At 34.6% G+C, this 20,961-nt stretch overlaps 1 protein-coding gene across 1 annotated transcript in view; it reads right to left on the bottom strand.

Annotated features, from left to right (window-relative positions):
• Nucleotides 1–5,468: 5,468 nt before the first annotated feature.
• The window catches only part of CDH18 (cadherin 18), a gene marked incomplete at both ends in the record, with an annotated part of 287,053 nt that continues 271,560 nt past the window's right edge, over nt 5,469–20,961 (bottom strand). The window contains 2 exons of the mRNA XM_080933534.1: nt 5,469–5,959; nt 12,167–12,418. Of these exons, the coding sequence (XP_080789660.1) occupies nt 5,469–5,959; nt 12,167–12,418 (743 nt within the window). The remainder of the gene's footprint in view (nt 5,960–12,166; nt 12,419–20,961) is intronic.

The raw sequence follows: 20,961 nt of genomic DNA, 5'->3' as shown, positions 1-20,961 counted from the left end.
AGCACTGGCTACTCTTCCAGAGGTCCTGAGTTCAATTCTCAGCAACCACATGGTGGCTCACAACTATCTGTAATGGGATCTGGTGTGTCAGAAAACAGTTACAGTGTAGTCATAGAAATAAAAATAAATAAATAATATTTTTAAAAAATCACCTTTATAAAAAGAAATTGTAACAAACATTATTGATAGGCCTGTATCTGTACATGCATACATAAACACATTTACCCACATGTGAGCAAACATGTATACATACATCAAGCCACAGAGACACACAAAAATATCAGAAAAGAAAATATATTCCTGAAAAATTATTATGGCAAGATTATTAGATTATTTTTTTCAGAGTTTAAGATTGTGCAAGTGTGTCTGTGTGTGTCATTTTCTATGTGGGTTAAGTGTCTCTTCTCTCTGTATTCATTTGGAAATAAAAAGATGAAGGTTCTAGACCAACTTATAATATGTATGTAAAATGCTTTCCACCTTAATTTATGAAATAGGTTTTTAAATATAAGATATCACTTAAGCACTTGGTTTGAGAGGCTATTCAGTGAGCTTCAGGGTTTGGCTAAATTCTCCCATACCCTCACAGCTATGTTTTTAATGGTATCTTTAGACTCCACCCATTAATGAGAACCTGTTGAAAGTAAAAGATTTCTGAAACAAGAAGTCTTTCCCACAGAAGACAACAGATAGGTTATTCAATCCCAAGCAGAACTCTGTTGGCATGTTAGTAATGAACACTAAATTGACTCAGCAAGTTACACACACACACACACACACAGAGAGAGAGAGAGAGAGAGAGAGAGAGAGAGAGAGAGAGAGAGAGAGGGGAGGAGGATGAGGGGAGGGGGGAGGGAGAACAAAATTAAGCAAGAAATGATGAACTTGACAGTAAGCTGGAGTCTCCTTGGAGGGTTTAAATGAGAAGAGATCAGGGCAGAAATGATGTAACTACAGTATTTGCATATAAGAATCTTTAATAAATTTAAAATATGAAGATGGAAAATAAAGTTGTGATATCTCTGCCATGATGAAGAACAAAACTTGATCATTTCTCTGAAGTCACAAAAGCAGTAGCCATTTTTTCTGAGTAATTCAGTTTTTGATATTATTTTTCTTCATTAATCATTCAAAAGAAACCTGTTATTCTCTTATTTATTCCCCTATAAAAATTAACCATCCAAGATATTCTACCATTTGATACCTCAAAGCTGTGAGATAATCGTATGCATTTGATTTTATATTTTCATCTTAGAATTATATATTCAGAAGATTTAAGTAAAACTATTGCCTTCTGTGCTCCTCATTTTCAAGTGCTCTATGTTTGTCACATTTCTAGTCTGTTGTAGAAGACACGATTCATTTTTTGAAGTATGGTGGGAAATAAATGTTAAAATAATATAGTTTCTTTATGATATTTGTTTTTAGATAGGGAGATTTAATCTGAATCTAAGCCACAATCTTCTCAGCACATATTTTAGTAGATTTGTTCTGTTCTTGAAATTGACATAGAAATAAGAATAGAATATAAAACTATGAAGTCTGGCACAGTTGATCTTAGATCATGGGTCTCTCAACTCTTCAAGAGTCTGAGCACAGGAGTGCAGAAGCTGTTCAAATGCATGCTCAAGTACCTGACAAAGCTTGTTCTCATCCACAGATAATAACTTACCCTAGAGAGAGGGAGGGACTCAGCATGGTTCTTTCTCTTGATTATTTAACAAATGACTTTTGGGTCTGATATAAGTTACCTAAATCTAGGATTATTTTTTTTTCTTTTTCTAGATTCAACTTAACTTAAAACCAGACACAAAATCAATTTATTGGGTAAGTTCTATAAGAAACAGTATTTTAGAGTAAGTGTATTACTATTTCTTTTTTCTTGAAAATAGCTGACTCACTATGAAACTGTCTTGTAAATATATTTCTCGTTAACTGTCAGTGTACTGGTTTTCAAAGCTCTCATGAGAATTCAGTAGGTAGGTTCTGTCCATTAAATCATCAGTACTAAATTCTAATTAATACTTACGTGATAATGTATCCACTTTATAACACGCACAGATTTGCTTTTCCATACCTGTAGTATATCCTCAAATTTACAACAATGGAAGTTGTATATTGAACTAGCTCAAGCCAAATGCTTTCATTTTGAATCATCTATCCACAGTTAAGCTTCCACTTTGGTTTTATATTGGGAAAAAATTTATATATTATCATCCAAGTCTTTGTCCTGAGTTATTCCTTCAACTCCAAATACTCTTTAAAAGATATGAGCATGTGTGTGTGTTGGCAATTAATTTTATGGTCATTTCCTTTTTGTGCCATTTCCTGGGCAATCACAATTTACCTCTATACAGAGGCTGATCTTAGCCACAATTTTACCTTTAATTCCATTGAAATTCATTCAGCATCTTCACAGATTCACCATAGCATGCATTTCAGACATACTCTTCATTGGTTTCAAAATAAAAAAAAAAAAATAGCTTCTCAGTCTCTGCCCTCTACTAAGAAATGTTGCTAAGAACCACCGAAGGTAAAGAAAATTATGTTCTGTTATTATTTCCTTTAGTTTTATTAATCCCATTTGTATAGAATATGTGTATAAAAGAAGTGGCACATTGATAGTAAATTGATACCATATTCATGTTAAGAAGTATCGACTCTGATTTGACAAACATGATTCAAGGCATCAGTGGTATATGAATCTGCAGCTGTTTCTTGCAGTTAAAGGAATCAAACTGCATATAGGTCAACAGCTCTTGGAATTCTATGGACGCTTTCCTTCCATATTTATTAAACTATCAGTTTAAAGCAGTGGCTTATGGAGGCTTAAGTGAGTGACTTAAGGGTGCCATTTTTCATTGCTATTTTCCTGACTCAAAGAATAGAAATAGAACCATGAAACCTGAAAATAATTAACTCTTTACTTTCAGAGTTCTTATCACATGTAGGACCTTAATTGACCTTGTCAACAAATCTTACAGGAAAATAAAGTACTTCCAGACAAGAAAAGGACCGTATTTATCTTCATATTTAAAATAATATCAGATTTAGAAGCAATATATCATTATAATTGATATATATTTAGAATTAAGTAGCATACCCCTCATTCCAAGAAAGTATGGGTAGATTGTTAATACTCAGTCCAATAGAGAAGATACTGACTTTGATACAGAATTAAAAGGATGCACAGTTTCATCCTGTAAGCACTCATTTGTGAAATTACCTGGTGAATATTATATATATATATATATATATATATATATATATATATATATATATATATATTTTAAAATCCTAGTAAATTTGCAAAATCCCAATCCCAAATGTGTATGGAGTGTTAAAATTAGACTCTCCTGGCCTTCTCAGAGTAAAGAGGGATATCATCTTAGTTCCCTGCGTTGGATGAGGAGTGTGATCTCCTCAAGCAATGGATACTTCCATGTTAGCTAAACCAGACTCTGAGCAGCCTTAGGTTGCCCCCTCCCCCCAGCCTCTCTGTGCTCTGTGATTTAGCCACAGGCAGGAATGCACCATGTTATGATGTTTAACAAAGATAAAGCAGCATCTGGGAAGCTAAGATGTTGTAAAACGCTTGGATTCCACTTTATTCCTCAGGCTTAGAACACAGACTGAGAGTTACTCAGATTAAACTCAGTTCCCAAAGCTCAAGACTGGGATATGACAGCACAAGGCAGTTTCAAACAGAGGCACAGTCTCAAAACTTGCACAATGGTGGAATCAGAAAATTTCATAGAACATTTAGGGACATTATAGTATAATAAATTTAAAGATTAAATGAAAAAAACATATATTCCTTCAAAGAGTTTATACCGTATGTGTTTAAAAATTCCAATCAGCAAGGAATACATAGACGAGGTAATTTCAAAAGTGTACTACCTTAATGTTCTATTTCTTTTTTACAGAAAACCCCCAGAACAAGGGAATCAGATATTCCTTAAATAAAACTTTTAAAAGCCCCCAGAAGTTATAAAGAAAATGAAATTGTGGAAAATATTAAAATCATTAGTATGTATATTACATATTGATGTTAACAACAGCTCCAATATTGACGGAATCATGGAAATCTCATTGTCTAGTGAAGTGTATATATGTTTGTAAGTTGAAGCTAATAATATTGGTCATTCAGGCAGCAGATTACTTTGCACTTTTCAAAGCACTTCTACCAAGCCTGCTTTGTCCTCACAACAGCCCTGTGAGGTAGCCAGGAAAATCATTGCCATTTCTATACTGTGGTTGGGGACCCTGAAATTCAGAGACCCTTGGGTTCTCTTCAGGGGTCATCTGAGTGATTCCTTCATTTCTTTGGCCTGCTCCTATGTATTCTCTTGTAAATACCACATGTGCAAGAACTAACTGGGGAAATGGGGAAATATGAAGGTGGCTAATGAACCAGAGATGCTACAGCATGATCAGACTACGTGACTCACACATTACAAATGACTACATAAGGTAGATATAAGTGAACCTTGGTGAGGTAGAAACGAATCAAAAAAAAAAAAAAAAAAAAAAAAAAAAAAAAAAAAAAAGACAACCAATTTAGGGTTTAAATGTAATAAAATGAAAGGGAGTACAAACAAAAAAGAATGGTTTTCAATGTTTTATACGGGATGAGGTTTATATTTTAAATCGAAAGTTCCCTGACGTGTCTGATGATCGGAGTTCTTTCATTCTATCAAACTGAACATGGTGTCTCCTATTAACACAAGGTATGAGGGATGGGCAGGACAGAGATCTCTGTCTCCATGGTGAGATCAGTGCACGGTCCGGCCCACTGAAGTTGCATAAGTCATGGTGCAGGCAGCAAATCCCCAGGCTCCATCAGCTTTGTGTGGAGATAGGAAGTGGGGAGGGCTGAGGGAAACGGGGTATTCAAGTCCATGTCAGAGTTGCCTAGAATGTAGGGGCCACCTGGTGTCATTTCAGCAAAGGAACAGGACAATGAGATCTGGTATAGTAACAGACCTGAGGTCTCAAAGTTCCACCCAGAAAATGGTAAAGGAGGCTATGACCAGCTCTGTATGTTTCCCATGTCCAGTATAAGGGTCTGACAGGGATTTTCAACTACCTTTGTTTAATTTTGCTTTGGGGAAAAAAATAAGTCACAACATCATGAAATAAATATTCGCTGTTTGGCTTTGTTCAGATAGTCTTATTTAAACAGTACCATAGACTTTATTGAGCATTTGAAAATATACACAAGGAACAATAGCTTTTTCTCTGTTATTATTCTTATTTTTTTAAATTTTTTACTCTCTTCCAATCAAATAACCCATTTTTTTTTTATCATAAAAGGGCACTTGTTTCTACAGGAGCTGCGTACAGCTTGCTCAGTTCCAAGTACTGTTTCCACTTGACTTCCTTGTCATATTGAGGTCATATCTCCACTTGGTCAGGAAGCAAATTCTACATAGCTCCAAAAAAGAAAATAAAATAAAATTAACCCCCTAAGTTGTTCTTTCAGATTCTATTTCTCCATAAAGTTCAGCTAACTTCTTAAACTCAGGTCCCCAGTCTCCAAGGTAGTGATAATCCTGGTCTGATTGCGTGGTTGCTGAGTCCAGTGAACTGATAGACCCAGCTTCCGACCTCTGACCCTCATAGGCATAAGTCTGAAGAGAGTCATATGGGGGCACGCTGGGGTCCAGGTCTGCTTCTGCCAGTCTTTGCTTAATAAACTCCTGAACGTCTATACTCTCCAGGGTGGACAACGTCTGATGTCTAGGAGGGAGCTTGACTTCGGGCTGAATGTCCCTGCGGTACTTGAACTCCTCTGCAGCCGAAGGATTTCTCAAAGCTGTGATGTCGAAAGCCTCAGTGTCCTCCTCCCCTCCTCCTTCATCATCGTAAGTCACCACGTTCTCCCGCACATCCTCCTCAGAAATGATCAAGGGCTCCTTTTTGCTGCGCCTCAAGGTGATAAAAAGGACCACGATGGCTGGAGAGAGATAGAAATAGGATGAAGTTAACAGAGAGAAGGACGTTGCCTCTGTCTATCAGAACTTTCCAGTTCCTATTTCCGACACCCTCAAGAGTTAGGATTGCATAGCAACACAACCTTGATCTGCGTGCTACTGAATAATGCCACAAACATCTGGCTAGTCCAGAGACTGTCTAAACTGATAACCCCATTGAATCATTGTACATTTGCTGATCTTAGAAACCTATATTCTCATTTGCAAAGTGTATGTCTTGAGTCTCACTGCACTATAAACAATAACCTTCCATTGCCTAGTGTGATAGAAAAATAAATTTTTGACTGGAAAAAAATCATGTTAATAATTCACAAATAATTTCATGCAGATTCACAGAAATCAGGATGGATTTCTATAAAGTTTTCTGTCCTGTGAAGGTTTGGTCCTTTGTAGAAAATTGATTATGTGTGGTTTCTTTGGTATTTTGTGCATTTGAATTACATGATCAGGCACTAATATCTAACTTTTTCCATAAAGCTGCAGGGAAATTTTACTCTATACACAGCTGTATTATATAGAAATTGTTCACTTTGTGATATTCCTCTTATAACAAGTATTCCTCACAGAAGGGCTGTGTTTCTACTCAATTATAAAATGAAGCAGAGACTAAGAGGAGAGGAGAAGAGTCAAGCAACCTACAGACTCACTAGGAAAAACACAACATAGAACTGCGAGCAGAAATAACAATGTCAACCTGGGAAAAATGATATTTGTAGTAGGACTTTCCAGTCTACGAAGACATTGTGTGCATATGCTAGTTCACGTTCACACACATTTAAGACCATGGTCAATGAGACTGTGGATTAAAGTCCTTCTCCAACAGTAGTGACTAATGTTGCAAGCATTGGACAAAGTCATAGAACTAAGACTTGGCCACTGGGCTTCTGTTCTTCCCTAATATTTTATGCCTTTATAGTCCATCAAGCAAAAAAGGGACTTAGGTTAGGCTGTTAAAGAATTTTGTACACATTTTTTTAAAGGAAAACAAATAAACAGAATTGTGACTTAAGGAGATCATTTCTATTCTTCGCATTGTAAATGTTTCATTTCTAGCACGTGTCACAGTTATATAATTAAACATGGAGGTTAACACTAATGCTTCTTAGGTTGTGAATGCTTATGTGTATTTATTATGTGAAAGTTAAGAAAATATTCAGGATAAGTGTTTTTCAGATTTACTTAATATGTTTTATGCATATACTTTCTATTCCTGAATGTATGTAAGTGGATTGCGTGCATACCTGGGCCCACAGACCCTAAGAGAGAGCTGGAGCCCCTGTTTAAGCTATAATATGGATTCTGGAAAGCAAATGTGTGTGCTCTTCAAGAAAAACAAGTATGCTTAAGTGCTGGGCATCCTTTCTCTTTTCTCAAGATAATGTTTTGTTCCAAAATATAAAAGTAGATGTTTAAACCTTGAATCTAGTGTTTTTCATGTAGATGTAGGAATTAACTCTTGGCAACCAGTGACTCCCTTATCTGATGCATGCATACGATTAGTAAAGATACAGATAATTATGCCATTGCTTAGTTTTCAAAGTGCCATCATGTTCATATGACATATATTCTCTTTCTAGTTACAGGCATATTCAACTTATCTCAGAGAAGATAATTAAAACAAACAGATTAGATCAGAGCCCTAGCAGTTTTGACTCATATTTGACAAACCTCTGTTCTTGGAGCAGGTGACATTAAGTAGGTACTTTACACAGAATCTTGGTTGAGTAGTGAACAAAGACATTTCCATGAAAGCAGCACCATGGTAGGTGATTAGTGACTCCTTATGGTATAAATAGCATTTCTAAGAACATTAATGTTAAGTGTTTCTTAAAAATCATTTCTGGTTTACTGTTAGCACTATACCTAATTTTTCTTGACATTTTGAGCCTTTGAAACTGAAACTAAAGAGTTGCATTAAATCCCATGAACAAATGCACATCATTTTGAGGTCATGAGTAAAATTACTAATTATATGTAGTTATTTAAGAGGCAAATAAAAATTTTAATTACTGGAAATCAAATAGAGATATTCAAATTATCCTCACAGTCTTTGGAACTATGAGTATAATATGGATCTGTAGTTTTATAATGTGTCCTTGGAATATACGATGACCACTTCATTGTTTACTGTTATAAGCCATCCTGGCCTGAGGGTCTGTTTCAATTGTACAACTTTGCATGGAAATTCACCAGCTTGTTGCACTTTTAACATGTTTTAATTCTTTATTACTTTTCCTTAGTTGTTGAATTACTTTTACTCTCTTAGTTTAAAAGTTGCAAAAAGAAGAGATTACTGTTGTTTAAGTGATGTTGAGGCACAGCTGGAAATGAGGTGCTCAAGCCTCCTCATCCTCGTTTTGTAGCACAAGATGATCTTGAATTCCTGATTTTCTTATCCACTTCACCTGAGCACTTTGCTTCAGATATGGTCTCCCACATCTAGTTCACATCGTCCGGGGGATTGAACTCAGAACTTTATGGACACCAGACATCTGTTTTACACAGGCTGCCTCATTTTGACATTGATATTTACATATTTTTAAATTATTTATTTAGTATGATTTTGTGTGTATGATGTTTTCACAGCATGTGCACCACTTGCTTGCAGTATCTATAGATGCCCCTAGATGGTGGTTGGATCCCACAAAGTTTGAGTCAAAATGGAGACAACAGATAGTGCTGGGAATTGAACCCAGGTCCTTCTTTTTCTTTTTCCCCACACAGGATTTTATTCACCTCCTGCTGCACCCTCCTACTCTTTGATATCCCAAATCTCCTCCCTGACCCCTATGTCTCCATGTTGATATCCCCACCCCACTCACCCCACCAGCATCTAAACTCCCTGGGGTTCAGTCTCTTAAGGGGTCTTTTCAATTAAAGCAACTACTATTACCAGCTAAGACAATCTTCCAGCCACCTTGATTCAATATTTTTATAAACAATAATTCACGTAAATTTGTTGTGCTTCATTTATTAATTTTACTGCCAAGGAGAAGCAATTTTAGGTAAGCAGAATTTACACTCGCTTTTTTGGATTATTTTTCCTATGAATTTTTTTTTTTATCATACCCATATTTGGTCTGTTCAGAGGTTTCCAGATTCATACAACACCCTTGTACAGATTGCATTTGTTTTTATTGTATGCCGAATCACAACACAGTCTACGTAAATAGATATCAACACAGATGTGTTTATCCCTAAATGTCTATTGATTCTTTTATATGCCAAAATATCTTGGTATTAAATGTGGTAGAAATGCAGTGGAAATCACAGTGATTATCTTGATTAGCTCCACAAATGCTATTGGCAGCTTCTGGCCATGGCGGTTTTCACTGAAAACTTTCCAACTCAGATACAGAGAGTCCCTTGGGATTATTTAATTGAGAACAGATTGGAAGGAACTGCTCAGAATTCTACTCTTTATCCTTTTTTTTCCTTCCCAGTACTTCTTCCTCCCCCTCTTTAGCATTCTAAGGCTATTGCATTTCTCATACTTACTTATGCAATTCTAATGTACTAATTTATATGCATTAATTATTGAATAATTCTTCATATTAACCATTTCATAATTATTTATTAGTATGTATTAATATGTATGAGTATTTAGGATTAGTAAACAGTATGAGAGTGGTCATACCAAACCCATGTGCTCTTAAGTGATGCTGGACAAACAAATAGTGTCAGAATTTTTTGTCAAGCTCCTGAACTATTCACTGTGTATGAGAAGTCACAGGCTAGTATGAACTATATTGGAGACTTTGGCAAACAAAAGAATGAGATTGAAAAATTAATGCAAGTCCCCTCAGTGGAAATGGGGATCCCCTATTTTAAGTACTGAACTCTAATTCTATCACAAGATACAACTCTGAGTGGTCTCCCACGCATTACATCAAATGTATGTAAAATGTATGTCTTAACACTGCACCTAATGTGTTAGTGTGTGTGTGTGTGTGTGTGTGTGTGTGTGTTTGTGTGTGTGTGTATGTGTGTGTGTGTGTGTGTGTGTGTGGTGTATGTGGATGAGAGAAAGATTCAGAGGGAGGATATAGAGTTTCTCAGGAGGTGGATAGCATCTGTGATAAACGTAAGGATAGCAAAGAATATGATTTAACTATTTTATATAAAAATAATGTTATCATTTATTTAAAATAATCAACATTTTAAACTTTGCTTGCAACAAAGTGACCTGACTCACAACAGGAATGTGTATCATTTAAAGCATGGCTCTGCGAATATTGTCTGGTGTAATATATGTGTGTGTGTGTGTGCGTGCGTCTGTGTGTACATAACAAAACAAGTTCATTTATAACCCCACAGAAATAGGCATTATGATATATGAGGGATGTCATTAATATTCCTTTAATTGGTATTTTTCCCACTTTTAATATTAAGAGAAAAGCATCTGAAAGAAAAACCATGAACTTACAATTAATTATTGATAAAAATATATAGAAAGCTGCTCATATGTTTATAATTATAAATGACATAATTTTCCATATCAGCATATTAACTTCACAATTTAATTAGTTTTAAAGGTTGAATATTAGAATTTCAGGTGGTAGGATGAAATTTCAATGTACACATCTTCTTGGACAATTCAGTGTAATTAGAAATTATTTTCAATTACAGATGACAAAATTGTGTCTCGTGACCTGTATTTTCTGTATAGTAAATTAAATAAAAGATATAAATTAAAACTGATGATTATTTAAATAAAGGCATAAATAATAATTTTTTTCCAAAAACTTTGAAATCATTTTATTTTAATTATAAATTTTTCACATTGTTTTATTTAATTGTTCCTACATATAATGCAATATTTTGCAAATGAACATGTTATCCTAGTGTCTAAAGTATGTTAGTAGAGAGTGATTAAATATTGTTTTTATGAAATGAATGATGATATTAAAATAATAAAAAAGTGAAAACATAATTTACTCCAAAATTACCTGAATATCAAAGCCTTTCAAGCACTATAAAGATGTTTGTCTTAAGATATGAGCAGAGTTGTATGATAATGAAAGTGAAGGAACGTGTCTCCTTCAGATGAGAATACTTTTTTTAACAACAACGTTTTGGAAAATGTCATGTTGAGATTGCACACTGGATTCTTAGCCATGCTTTAGAGTACTAGATGCTCCAGAGCTCCTGCTGCTGCCACTATTGTGTTGGGTGTTGTTTGTTTTTGTTTTACTTGTGTTTGTGTGTGTCTCTGTGTGTGTCTGTGTGATATTTTTAATCTTTTAAACACAAAAAATACATTTCGATGCTGAAGTAAATTAGCAATTGTTCAATGAGTATACATAAGAGCTCAAATTCTAAGGTCGGACCTTCTCGGCTTTCTTCTATATATTACCATAAAAGTCTAAATGAAAAACGTTAATGCAGTGATGAACTGGGTCTTGGTATAATGCACTAAAACACCAGGTGCCATGTGGCTGAATGTCATCAATAATTTCTAATCAAGTTATTTAACCTCAAAGTTGCTCCAGGCATTATCTCTAGATTTGTTGAATAATTCATTTGTTTTCCTTTGGTACTATTTTTGCTTTTGATTTTTATACACTATATGTTACTCATTTTATTTCTTCCCTGTCTCTCTGTCTCTCTGTCTCTCTCTGTCTCTCTCTCTCTCTCACTCTCTCTGTCCTTCTTTCCTTCTTTCCTTTCATTTCCTTTTTCTGGACTTATTTTATCTTCTATACTCTTATCTATATTTAAGAGTACATATATGTAGTAGTACATATATGTATACTAATATATGTATTTTACAATCTCAACATACCTGCACCCAAAACAGTTCTCTTTCCTTTCTGCACATGTGCTTTTGCTATGACACTTGTACAAAGTGTTTCTGTACTGTTAAGCTTGCAAAGATTCAGGGCATACAGAAGACACAGTATCCCTTGATATGACCAAAACTCACACACATATATGTATGCAAGCATCAGAAGCTATTTGACTTTAGCACAACCATCTAGTAAATTTTTCTGTAGCTTAACCCAAAGTATGCTGATATACAGCACATCATAGTATCCATAGCTTCAGCATTGTGAATGTTCATCACCACCAAAAAATACGTGCTGCCATGTTTCTTATCCACATAAGTATTTCTTACTCTTCAATTCTTTCATAGACAAACAATACTTATCACAATCGAGGCCGCTTACCAAGAAGAATGACAACACAGAGAAGGATAGCGATTAGGGCTCCTGTGCTCAAGCCAGCGGAGGACAGGAAGGCTTCTGCATGGCAGGTCCGCACGCGCCCATCTCTCTCGCATGCACAAACCCTGATGGTGAGGGTGCTGCTGCTGCTGAGAGAGGGGATTCCACCATCAGAGATCATAATGGGCAGATAATACACATCCTGCATAGTTCGACTAAATCTCCTCCGCCTTGTCAGAATGCTGGCTGTGTTATCTATGACAGACATAAGCAAAACAAAATAGACTTAGTCAATCTGCCATTAAAGGTTCACATTTCCTTTCATGGACTCAATAGGTATAAGTAAATGGTGTAGCTTATAAAATGGACAGAACAACACGAAGGGGCAATTATTAAAAGAATTAGCAAATACTCTCACACTGAGTGACATATTTGAAAATGTAGTATATCCAACTTCAGATATAGGCACAGTGTAGAATGAAAGAGCAGAAGATAAAACAGAAAACATTTTTGACAAAGACGTTGTAGCTGAAACAGTTCAAGTGCATATGGCAAGAAGCCAGCAGAGAGCCATTGAAAGTTCTGAAACAGGAAGATTCTGATGGGAAGAGATCAGCCAGGCATTTCTATTTTTTTTAGTAAACTTCTAGGGACACTTTCTTTCCCCTGATCTTGAGGTGCACAGCACAACTAGAAGACTCTTCCTGAACATAGTTTAGAGAACATAAAGAAGCCAATCTAAAATTAAGCAGTAAGCTTCTTTCCCACTGTCCACCATAGGAATGGAAAGGAGTTATGCAGGCTGTAGGGCAAAGGTCAGGGATCTCACTTAGTTGCAGACCCTGAGAAGCACAACGCTGAAGCACCTGGGATAGTTTGCAGAGAGTCGCAGTTCAATGTGATTAGCAACAAAGGAAATCAAATCTATTTTATGGTAGGTACTTCTTGAGTCTTCAAGAGAACTTTTATGAAATGGTGACATGAAACTGCTTCACTTTTTCTTTCAGCTAAAGATCCGATTTTGAAACAAAAAGAGAATTTAAGAAACAATAGCCTTTCACCTTCAAAGGCTTAGCACAGCAGGATAATGAGCCCTGACATGGGATATCCTTATTTCAATGGAACCACAAAAATGTACTTGGTGGAACATGCACTGAACTTGAACAAGAAACTTTGGGAAAGAGCATCACATCACAGTTGGAAAAGATATAAACACTCCAATATAAGACAGGTGTTAAATATATCATAAATAAATAATATTATGATTAATGTATAATTTATCCATATATATGGATAAAATATATAGGTATAAATAGATAATAGATGGATAAGTATATGAATACAGAAATATTGATGTAGACAATATGGATCTATCAAATAAGCTAAAATGATCATATAGGTTTTATTTTTCTACACACACACATATATATCAAACATTATATCTACTGTATTAAAAGTGGCATTTTAATACAATAGTGTGAGTGTAAAGTAATTCCCATAATATGATGATACATTTTTAAAATATGACTAAGAATTTTAAAATAACAAATAGAGTACATGTCCAGAGCAAAATTTAGATGAGCAAAATGCTTTAAGTCCAGTAACTGCTAAATTTATTGGAGAATATATTAAGGTAATTGTGTTTGCAGCACATGCACTATGATTCAGTGCAGAAAGATCAACAAGTCTGTTTAAGTTCTTTAAAAGAAATGAATATGCAAACCTATAGGTAAATAACTTGGATGCCCAACCATGCGTTTAATATTTTATGCGGAAATGTTATAATACGATGATGCCTTAGAAGCAGTGAAATTTGAAGCCTTTAAAAGCAATAATATCAGCTGTGATAAATTATTTGTGGAGCTTTGGATTAAAATTTATTTTGTAATTGATAATCTATGTTATTTTCAAATGAATATATTTTACAGTAAAATATATTATGGGATGATGTCTGTCTTTGAATTCCTGTTTTGAATTATTAGAAGACTCTGAAATAGAAGTACTACAAAGGGAAACTGTTGTCTATAGAGTTTGTATGTAATTTTTAAATTAATTTTATGAATATCATGTTTCCATATTTTTAAATCACACATATAGATCTAATATCTGACCTTTTATTAATAAACTGAATAAAATTAATGTTGAAATAGGACATTCTTTAAATACATTTTAAAATGGGTAATACGATCCATTTCTAAAACCAACATAGAAAGTACTAAAAAATTCTTGAAGGGAAAGTGAATATCTATACATAGTCCTAGACATTTTAATGGATTCTTTTTTTATAATGAAGTTTTAAAGATAAATTTTTTATGACGCATAGGCAAACAGACTACGGAAGCAGTCTTTCCAAGACCAACACAGCAGTAGAAATATTTGAGATTCTTTGTCGTGTTTCTCTAATTAGAGCAAGTCTTTAAGTTTGGTTATTTATCTGATGGCAGCTGAATAGAGCCCCATCCAGATACCTGAATAGGTAGGATTATATATTCTCAATATTCCCCGATTTTTAGGCAGCTATAAAGATCATTCATAAATTAACTATTAGAGCTCAGGTATGACACAATTTTTTCTAAGTTTCCTGTAAGCTTTTGCTTACATAATAGGCCTTGATATGTGCTGTACTCATCAGAAACTTATCTTCTGTAGTTTCTTAGTACATTGTCCTCTATTACAAAATTAAAACTAAAACAAACTAACCAAATGCAACCCTTCTCGAGCACCATCTACTGGGCACTTTGGAAAAAAGTCATTCCCTCTTTGACTTTTGCCTTCCCCTTCACAAAACCCCAAGAATGACTCCAATTTCAGTGTTCCAGCTCTGGAATCAGTCGGTTTATTTAGGTTTGCAAACATCCTGTGGCCTCACTTTATCTGCCAGAACTCCAACCTACCATCCAACATATCAGTGTGTTCTCATTTGCACGCTGTAAGGACATCCTTCGACCATCTGCCACCCTTCCCCTTCATAAACCTTTCAATTCCAAATAATCAACACAATCCAATGATTCTTTTAGATTCATAATAGCTTTGCAAAATGATGTGTCAGTTATTATACATAACACACATGATTTATAGATAGACAAAGCTTTCAGATGAGATTAGAAACCTATCAATTAAATTTATTTTATCAAATACAGTAAAGTAGCATTTCTGAGTTCTTTCTTTCATGTTTATTACTCTCATTAAGAAAATATCTCTTCTTAAAGTGCAGGTCAAAATCTTATCAGCATTTTAATGTCAATAGTCGAAACACCTTTAGTCCATTAGACCATTCATTATACATAAGGTTTCTATGCTCATACAATAATGCACACAAAACATCAAAAAGAAAGTATCAATGCAAATGAACCAAAAATGAGTATCATACTATCAGAAAATTGTAGGAAGAATGTGAGTGTTAGTTTAAGCGAAGGGTAAAATAAGAAAACATTAGCCAGCCAGGTGAGTCAGGTCAGTTTAGAACAGCACTTGATAAGCAGAAAGAAGAATATGGACTCCCATACATGACAAGAATTTTCACAGTCAGCACACCATTTTCATCATTTATATTGACAGACAAGTCTGAGAAGAAAAGAAGATGAAGGGAACAGCAGTGATGAATAAGAAAGCAGTTGGGTCCTAAAACCTAAGACGCAAAAATCTAAGTACCAAACAATTCGTAAATTTTGCATAGTGATATAATGTTATTATAGGGGGAAAGTAACTTTTAAAATTTTGGACTAGAAGTACTAAGAGTCACGTTTCCTTATTATCCATGTACTTGCAAAGTGGTATTGCTATTTGCATAAAATAGCTGAGGCATTATGGGAGAGAACACATCTTCAGTCCCTGAGGATAGTTTTAGTCATTTATAGTGAACACATATTTCTAGTCTTTAAATTTGTTCAAACGCTCAACTGCTCAACTCTCCTTCATGTAGAGGTTGGGCAGTTACTCCTGCCTTGTTGTGGTTCTTTGCAATGAATACAATGAGATAAAATTGGGGCTGTCTATCTCTTTAGGGGCAGAAAGAGAAGACACATGTGTGCAATATTTTTGTATGACATTTTATGATTTTTTTTCATAGAGAATGAGACAGCTTTCCAACCATTTTCTCTGGCAGAATAATTGGTGAGAGAGAGAGAGAGACTGTGGTTTAGTAAATCCAGGATGGGATAATAAAACTACTGCACAAGAGAGCGCCATATATCAATAATGCTTAAAAGTCCCGGAGAGAACAAAAGGATTTATTTTCGCTATTTATACTGAAAGATCTACCACAACCCCTTGCTATGGGAGAAATTTGCTTTCCTAGCTCTGGGTTAGCTGGCACACAGTATTTAACTTTGCTGTATTCATGCTCCGAAAGTCTGCAGTCATAGAGCAGCGCAGTTCTGTCAGGTGAAGCCAGATAAATGTCAGTAGCTGGTGACCCTGAGATTTGACTGGTAGGGGAGGGGAGAACTGCAGCAGAACAAAAACACACCCCAGCTCCTCCTTGACAAGAGTTAAGTGACTCAGCAGGACTCAGTGGCTGCTGAATCCATTAGAGGTTGTTGGATGCTTGGTTTGTAACTTAGGGGTGATTCTGTGTGCACTGTTTTGTTTAGGAATGGGAGAAATCACTAAATGTTTTCTTGAAACCCTGTGGATAAAAACAGAATTTCAAATGTTTACGCTCAATGCCGAAATTAAGCACATTACAACACCAGCTGCGAGTTCTTATTCAAAGGCCAAAAATAAAACTATGGGGATATTGACAGCTATGCAGCTGACAATGCTAAAGAAGTATAAAAAATAAAAGTACTAAAAAGCTCCCAAGGGCTTCTAATGTGTCTCAGATAAAATGACTATATTGTAATGCCAATGCTCTGTGAAATTTGAAGGCAATAGCATCAGAAGATACATTAAAAGCTACATAGACAAGACTGAATCGTTTCATATGCAATTTCTCCTGAAAGTTTTCAGTTAATACAATGCCTAATATACCCACACTATTCCTTATTATATTTTTCTTTTAAGATATAAGCAATTTGTTATGTAACTTTGGAGAGAAAAATTAATATTACACAAATAATTAAAAATAGTAGAATAAAGGCAAAAGTATTTTTTTTAATTTAGTGATACAAAAATAAACAATAGAAGTAGCACATAGTTCTTTAATGTCTTCTAAAGCTGCGGGAGTGAAGTCTTGATCACCAGCCTGCAGACACAGGTCCTTTACAAGGGGATGCTACTGAGAAGAATTTAGGTATTACAGCTGTGCCCTTATATTTTAGTGTTCTTGCTTCCCACTTGCCATTGGGTGAGAAATTTTTCTCATTTGGAATGTCATGATGCTTTGTCTCCCTGCAGACTTAGAACAACTCGAACCAACGGACCCCAGGCTGAAGCTTCTGAAGCCTTGGCTCTTGCTGCGCTTTTTTCCCTTCTCACTAATTCCTTCAAGAGTTGCCTGAGAGCAATAAAAAGTTGATTCAGAAATAACAGGTTTCGGTAAATGCGATTAAATAATAATTTTCAATGTATTTTATTGTTTTAAAACAATTTATATATGTACATATACATTTTCTGAGGTTAAACTATAATTACATCATTTATCCATTCCATTGCTTTTATATTAATACACCTACATACTATGTATCAGCCCTCTTACCATTGTTCTCTTGGAAATTTATAGTTCCTTTTTCTTTAATTTGTGAGATATATATCTATGTGTGTGTGTGTGTGTGTGTGTGTGTGTGTGTGTGTGTCTGTGTGTGTGTGTGGTGTATGCATCTTTATATGCATATATATATAATATATATATTTTTTAATAATAACTGCAAGTATCTATACCTAACAATATGAATACACCTGCTATGTTTGTGTAATGCTACTTAAATACATTTGTTTTCAGAGTTTATTTCTGGTAATAAAAAAAGTTAAATCAGTGAACTCTTCCCTGGTGAGTGATTTATTTAAAAAAAAATGATTAAAGTAAAAGAATTTAAAAATTTTAAAAAAATGATATATATCAAATAAAGAATATAGAAAATGATAAAAGAATTCGTTATTTATGTTAGAAAGTTACCATAAAATCTCATTTGAGTAATATCATTGCCCATCTCATTTGAAACAGTATTTACTACCATCAATGGGAAATAAACATGTCCTAAGCTAAACATTTTCATTGCAGTACTACCTACAGTAATAAACGGGGAAATGCAGTAAAGACAATATGAATTTATAAAATGCAGCATCAAATATCTATGCACATTTACGTAAAATAGAATGTTTTCTACATTTTAAAGAGACAATGTGTTTAGTATCCTACAAACTGTGTAGTTATCACTGTACAAACTTATAGATGATCTATTTCATTGCTAAAATATATAGGATTTATGACTACACTACTCTGTTAGAATTAACCGTATGACTTAATTCTACTACATCTGTTTTTATTAAATAAAACTAAAGTACCACAGGAAGTACCTAAAACAGATCAGATGCTGTTTCAGGAACACAGCTTAGGATGGCGTTACATTAGAATAATGAGCTATTCTGACATATTAGCAAAGCCATGAACAAAGTTTTTCTAAAAGCAGAACCCTGACCTAATTCATTAATAATGTGTTGGCTAATATTTTAGCTAAAGCTTATTTACTACAGCTGTCAAACTTTAAAGCTAAACTTATCTGATGGATAGATAATTTTAGTGTTAAAATTTTACCAGTTAGAAGGGAAGGTACTAGAAGGAAAACTTGTATACCCATCAACAAATGCTTCATCTATTTTTGGCCACAGTTTCACACTTACTTTCTTTAAGATGTTTCTGGATTATTTTTGGAATATTTTCTGCATATATTTTCACATGTATATAAGTATGTGTACCGTGGACATAATTATGTGTATAGATATTACATGAGAACATCATATGTCATGGCCTAGTTTCATATGTATATTTCAAAAGAATTATCCATTTATTATCTTAATACATGGGATACATATTTATTTATTGAAGTAGGCAAAACTTTTCAGATGAATGTTGTGAATTTCTGTTTAGAGTAGTTCAAAGTTTTCTGCAGATGATAAATTGATTATGAATGCCCAAGAGATGAATAACAGATTCATCTAGTTATTTCTAAGAATATACAACTTTATCATATTTATGAATTACGTTTCAAGAAGTACAATGTACCAAAGCCATACAACATTTTGCCTGATAAGTTTTTCGAAGCATTGCCTACACTGATTCATCTGTCACCTGTACAGATTTCCTTGCTCAAAACTGTTCTCTGCGTTGACCATATCTGGCTGAATCACACTCCTAATTATTTACAAGAGCAAAGTTAAAGCTTTCTCTGCAGTCAGTTTGCTGGCTTGCATTGCAAATCACATCTCAGGAGATTCTTGTTTCTTGAACCACAGGCCAAGGGCTCAGAAGCAGGAGTGGCAGGTGATTTAATTCTTCAAATTCCAGACCACTTACACCGCTGTCTGGCACACTGCAGAGTACGTACCACTTCAAAGATTAAGTAGCAGAAGAAGTAGCAAAACAGTGTTAACCTAAGAGCTCAACAGATTTTTCTCTTAGAGAAAACAAACAAACAAACAAACAAACAAACAAAACCCCCCAAAAAAACCAAAGCATCTTTTTCTAAGCTGGGATAGGAAGTGAGGTGCTGCCTAGTGGTTCAGTGAGAACTGGAGTAGCGCCCGGTGAAGAGCAGTGTGAAATGTCAGTTGGAGAGCAAAGAATGTGTGAACACACACTGCCTTTCTTTAAAAGATGAGTCTATGAGACTTTGAGTCTTTCGCTATTAAATACTAGCTGAAAATCTCCTAAGCACACTTCTTTAAGGGATCTTCCTGTTTTCTCCTATATTATTCTTTATTTATAGGAAATTCTATCCTGTGTTCAGTTCATTGTTTCTGGGAGTAGAATAATTACAGATTGAGTATGTTTTACTTTGTTTTTATATAACTGAGATCTTATTTATCTTGTTTGTATTGATGACAGAATACATTTTCATAAAGAAACTATGAGAGCTGATATATAGTAGTTGCATTTTCTGAACATTGAGAGGGTATAGTGATTTTTTTAATCTGCTTCTAATTTGCAAAAAGCTATTTAAACCACACCTATTCCTTTTATTTTTTATAATTTAAATTCATTATCTGTAAATTTGTAAACTCTTTCCTCATCTGTAAGGTTGGAGGATTTCTCAACTTATAAAGATATTATTTTCAAAATGTTACTTGTTTTATATTTTAAGTTATATATTTCCATATATATGTATGTGTGTATGTATGAATGAATGTATGTATGTAGACACACCATGAATATAACCAGCTGATGTACTATTTCCTTGGGGAAGATTATTTTCCCTAATCTCAGCATTGTTCATTATGAAGCATTGAGCCCTCCTGGCTTTTCTATTTTTGTTTTCACTTTTAAAGATTTTTTTTCTTATTTCGAATGGAAAATACTCTGTAGTACACACTATTATGTTTAGTGCTTCAAGTTACTTGATCACTAGTACATGGGCTAAATTTCCGTTACTATAATAACTACCAAGATCAACATTAGGTTAAAGAAGAAGGAATATGTTTTAGGTTGCATAGCTAAAAACATAGAATTCATCATTGATAGGAAGCAGTAACATGGAAGCAGTAGCTAAAAGCTAGATGATCACAGTAGTATCCATTCAAGAGCAGATCAACAGAGCCAGAAGCAGGGAGGACTTTACACTCTCAAATTCATCCCTATTGAGAACCTCCCTCCCACATGTTCTACCACCTGCTGAAGACAATCACCAGGTGAGGGTCATGCT

This window comes from Micromys minutus (assembly GCF_963924665.1).
Source record: "Micromys minutus genome assembly, chromosome: 20".
NCBI lineage: Eukaryota > Metazoa > Chordata > Mammalia > Rodentia > Muridae > Micromys > Micromys minutus.
This window is presented reverse-complemented; position numbering and strand designations above follow the sequence as displayed.